At 33.4% G+C, this 5,372-nt stretch overlaps 1 protein-coding gene across 1 annotated transcript in view; it reads right to left on the bottom strand.

Annotated features, from left to right (window-relative positions):
• The window catches only part of LOC108734135, a 110,748-nt gene that overhangs the window by 18,772 nt on the left and 86,604 nt on the right, over nucleotides 1-5,372 (bottom strand). The window contains exon 4 of the mRNA XM_018465547.1: nucleotides 1,153-1,364. Within this exon, the coding sequence (XP_018321049.1) occupies nucleotides 1,153-1,364 (212 nt within the window). The remainder of the gene's footprint in view (nucleotides 1-1,152; nucleotides 1,365-5,372) is intronic.

The following is a 5,372-nucleotide window of genomic DNA, read 5'->3' as shown; positions in this document are numbered from 1 at the left end:
ACAGTGAACCCCCCCCCCAACAACTACGGTAACCAGTACTATCGAGTCTCACCTATAAGAGATAGTAGGAAAAGTTCTACAGAGAGGGGAGGCAGGAATTTTTACCTACTAATTATATGTTAGTTTGGGTTGCGTTACGTAGGGTAGGTTCAACTATGGTGGGTAAAAGTGTTCATCACCCCCCCGGGGAACATTTCCTAGCCCCTCTCATAGCCGAGACTCTAAATATTGATTGCCACAGTACGACGATCAATTTTCGAAAAAGCCGTGCTACAGAACTTTTATCGTTTGTATTAAATTAATTATCTCATTAACTAATTAATTTTAATATTTTCTCGTAATGTACTTTGAAGGCCTTACATGGGTATGTTAGGTGTCATATCCAACAATGATGTAAAAAATATTTAAGAGGTATACTTCATTTACTTTCTCTAGCGATGTGCCCCTTCCAATGTCTTGAATGCGCGCTGGCAAAATCGTAGGTAGGGAGAAAAAAGCTCATTATAATCTTGACTCTTGTTCATTAAACATACTTTTTCATACAGTACCTGCCAAAAGTTTTGTTCAATCATGACTAGTAGTGCGATTCGAAAACAAGCGTTAAAGCCTTCAATATGTCTTCAAATACAAATAAATATCTCGTTGATATTTTCAGTAGTAAATGGTACCAATAACAGCACATTTGAGCAATGCAATTGTAGTGGATAAAATGGCCAATTTTGCCGTGCAGTACTGTACGGATTATACGCTCCTCGCCGGTTAAGAGTTTGGCAGAGAGTTGTTTCCTTTCTTTTCTGGTCTAGTGCTGTTCTTTTCTACTTTGCTGCGGTCAAACTGAAGGTCACATCGCTACAGAAAGTAAACGAAGTATAGCAATATGTGATTTTGTTTTAGAGAATGGCTTTAAGAAAGAGAAATCTTTCATTTTGCAGTTCAACAATTTAGGGAGAGTATTTTTCTCGTTTTGTGACAATGAATTAGTTTCGTCCCTATGATAGTTTAAATAGATTTAGTTGAAAACCCTAAAGAATTAGTGAGCAGTAGCGGTAGTACCTAAAAACTAGAACCATAAGCGATAATAATAAGAATTAGTATAGTATAGTGTCCAGCTGGTCCCCCATGGCTTCCCCCTGAATAAATTGTAATAAAAACAGCCTGAGCCAATGAGTGGTGATATGAACGAATGTTGGTACCGTGAATTTTCTTGAACGTTGAGCCAATCGGGATATTCGACAATGCCTCGTTCAGGTGTGGTAACCGAAAGGCCAAAATCATCCACCCCCGTGGTAGAAGACACCGTCGTTTCTGCAAATGTTACACTGTTTCTGCCCTTATTACGGGTGGTAGTGTCGAAGGGGAAGTAACTAGCAAGAATTAATTATAGATTAGGATAGAAAACCAAACCAGTATAACATTAACCACATTGCTTTAAGACGTCCGATACTTTTCACCCTCTCTCTCTCTCATAATGTAAAAAACAATTCTTGATAAAATAAGGGTACTTTTACAATCAATCAATTAATAATTTCTTTTTTTATTAATATGATGTGTTGCAAGAACTGAAATTTGAATAAAGGACCGCACTAGATCCTTACGGAAAATAGCCCCCTGTCGAACTTTTTGAAACTGTTTTCTGGCAGTTCTCAACGTGTTGATCAAAAGTCTCAATGGGCGCTAAGTCACAAAAAATCATCATAGTAACTTTTATACATATTGAATACATGCAAGTATCTATACAAAACATTTTTTTTTTAATTACGTATTATCCGTCAATTTCAAAAGAGCCATAAAAAGAAACAGGGTTATTTCAGACTAAGTACATGTGAATTGCCCGAGCCGAAGGCGAGGTTGGCAAACATGCACTCTCAGATAACCCTGTTTCTTCCCGAGGTGTGTATACTATTTTTTGTCATGTTTGTGCGGAAGTTGGCGAATAAGAGTAATTGATTTAGAGGTTAGAAAGACACTGCCATTGAACAACTGATTTCTGCGCATGCCCATAAACTTCAGCGCATGCGTTCAAAAGACTAATTTCATTTCCACCCGACTAAAACACGGCTGAAAAGAGACCATTTCTTCCCTACTTCATAGCATGCAAAACGAGCTTTCCGCGCTAACATGACAAAAATGTCTTTCTAAACTCTAAATTATTTACTCTTATTTCGCCAACTATCAATTTAATGACAAGCTTTCCGCACAAACATGACAAAAAATAGTATATGTACCTCGGGAAGAAACAGGGTTGTCTCAGACATGCAGTCTGAAATAACCCTGTTTCTTCCCTCGATACGTAATGTACTATTTTCCCTCTTCACAGTTGTAATTTTTATTATGAGCAATTTGCGAAATTTCTTCTGATCATATTAGAGTTTGCATAGATACATATACAAAAATTAATGGATACTGTGTACATTGCGACAAGTATTTCGCGTTACAATGTTACAAATAGACAAAAACTATACCATACTGTATATTCTGTTTATTTGCAGCACTTCTTACTGATCATTAAAAAAATTTTTGTATGAAAAAATTTACTACTAATAATAGCAAAACTAGCGATAAATGCATTTTCTTTTCCCTTCCTAGTCCTACAATTCTGTTTCTTATCAATCGTGTTCTTTTTAGGTGTTTATTATTAGTTGTGTAAATCATATATCCATTTTTCATACGTAATTGCCTTTTGTCCATTATGTACTTAGTATATTTTTCAAATGCAGATAAATTACATTTTAGTATAAGTGTCACTATTAGGAGGCATTTAATTTAACATTATCAGAAAACTGCAATTGTTATAATTTCAGACGATAAAAAATTAGAACGAAACATTTTTTACACTAATTAGCTCTTTTTGTACTCTTGTATATGCGTACTTAACAAATGAAGTAAAGAAGTCAAAAAAATAATTAATTTGAAAATAGTCTTTTCCCATTTTATTTACAGATTCTTTAGCAGGTACCTAACATACATATCAAATACAAATAAGGATTCATGATTTTCACACACTTTTATTTATGAAGTAACAGTTCTCTAGCCATTCTTGATAATTGCTATTTTTTCTATCCTCTTTTTTCGTATTATTCTTATATAGGTGTACTCCGTTAATATGCTTCCTTGGTTAAGCTGTAAACTAGCTGGATAGTATACAAACTGCCTATATATCTGCTTAGGCTTATAGGGTTACGGTAGGAGAAAACAACACTCACGAAGTCCTTGTCATACTGGGTAATTTGACCCCTTACCACAAAAATGCAAATAATGAAGTCTTAAAATTCTGTAAACGAAAGAGTGGTATAAGTACGTACTTTTTTTGTCTATACGTCTGTTACAACGAAACCGTTGCATAAGGGTGACACATTCAAGTAGGTAGTTACTGATTATGTACAATTTAATTTTTTTTTGTGGCAATTATGTCAATTATTATTACATAATTAAAGTCTGAAGTTGAATTTCGAACAGTCTTAAAGCGATGTCGTTAAACTGTGACATTTAGAGATAGAAAGCATGCAAAGAAGAAAGAAAATGATGTGAAGATGACGTAATTATTGTATACAGATAAAGAGTTAGCATTCAGGTTAAGAGTTACCTTATTCGTATGCAAATTTATGAAATACTTGGTTTCTTTAAACAATAGTAACTACTTTTATAATAAAATTTACAATTCGGCGGATATTTTATTGGTATTAAACAGTTGCCTGTTTCACAAGTTACTCATGANTATATATTTCGGCAACTTAGAAAGTACTGCTCAATGATTTATAATGTCTCATTATTGTCGTTAAATAGAGTGAGCGTGACGCTATATAGAGTGTAATATTGTATAGAAAACAATGTAAACCAACCAAAGTCAAGCAATTTCGATGTTTTATGGAGTTTGTCGTTTAATCGAGTGACGTTATAAAGAGTTAACACTGTATATCGAAAAAAAAAAAATAGTTTGTCTCTATATTTCAACCATGTGTTATCCAGATATAAGAACAAAGAACACTTACTCCGAAGAGATTTTTGTAGATTCCTTCTTTCAAACAGGGATAAAGTTTTTTTTTTAATTTTTTAGTTTAGTGTTAAAATCTGGTAAAGCAGTATTAGTCTTGATCTTGGTCCTGCATTTTCGCAATGCCAAGATCAAAACTGCAAGGTCAAGATCAATTTTACTCATCACTAGCCGCATCGATTAACAACTCTACAAAAAAAATTTTGTCTTTGTCCTAAAATTTATTTTGATTTTTCTATGCATGTTCCAAAATAAAGAAAAATACTCATATTCCATATAAAGTTTGCTATAGTGTTAGTTACGGTAATAATACTTTTTTTGAGTTATCATCTATGAAAAAGGCATTTAATAGTTGTACATTTAAAAATACCTCGAAAAATTAAAGAGGTATGATTGTAACAACGTAAGAGGTTTGTTTCAAGGAATTGGTATGCCCTGTGTTCCCAATGAGTGGCGTTTATTTATTAACAGCTAGACGAATAGCCTGAAAACAGTTTATTACATAACGGAAATAAATTTCCATCTTTTCCAGTCGCTTATTTTGTAAATTTTAAAGAAAACTATAAGTGTCAAAAATTTACTCGAAACTTTGAAGTATCAAGAGTATAAGTGGCAGCGGAGATTTTATGATGGTACGATTTTTAATGAGACTCTACAGGCTGCATATACAACATATGCGTGTTATCTCTATTTGTGGGACAGTAGAGCGGATGCTCAACATTATATTCAAAAATCATGGCCACTAAGAACTGAATTTCGTGTTGGGAATCAAAGCGTAAAATGTGAACCAATTGCTGAACCCGAAGTTAGGACTTATGAAACAATTCGAAAAACAATTACATGAATGATCTGAAGCGTTTACGGTTTTAAACAACTTTTTCCCAAAGTTGTCAGAAGCAAAGATTAAAGCTGGAATTTTTGTTGATTCATAAGTTAGAAAGTGCTCAACAAAAAAAGTTGGAATCGTTTTAATGGAGTAGTTTCTAGATTTTTAGGGAATAACAAAGTTGAAAATTACCGAGAACTAGTTGATAACTTAATAGAAGACGTTAAAACCATGGGTTGCAGGATGTCTCTAAAAGTACATAGGTATGCTGCATGCTGATTTAGATAATTTTGAACATGGGGGCGTATTCAAAAGAACAAGGACAACGTTTTTATCAAGATATTACGGCTTTCGAATAACGTTATTAAGGTCAATACAGCGAGAATATGATAGGGGACTACATTTGGATTTTAGTGGGAGAAAATAGTTATAAACATGAAAGAAAAAGTAATAGGGTTCACTTTTAAACTTTTTCCCCCTATTTTGTAATTTAATATGACAGTAAATAAAAGTTGATAAAAACTTATATATAAATATATTTGTTTCAATTTATCG

Source organism: Agrilus planipennis, unplaced genomic scaffold (assembly GCF_000699045.2).
Source record: "Agrilus planipennis isolate EAB-ADULT unplaced genomic scaffold, Apla_2.0 scaffold63, whole genome shotgun sequence".
Classification (NCBI taxonomy): Eukaryota; Metazoa; Arthropoda; class Insecta; order Coleoptera; family Buprestidae; genus Agrilus; species Agrilus planipennis.
Note: the sequence above shows the minus strand (reverse complement) of the source record. Positions and strands in the feature narration are given on the sequence as shown.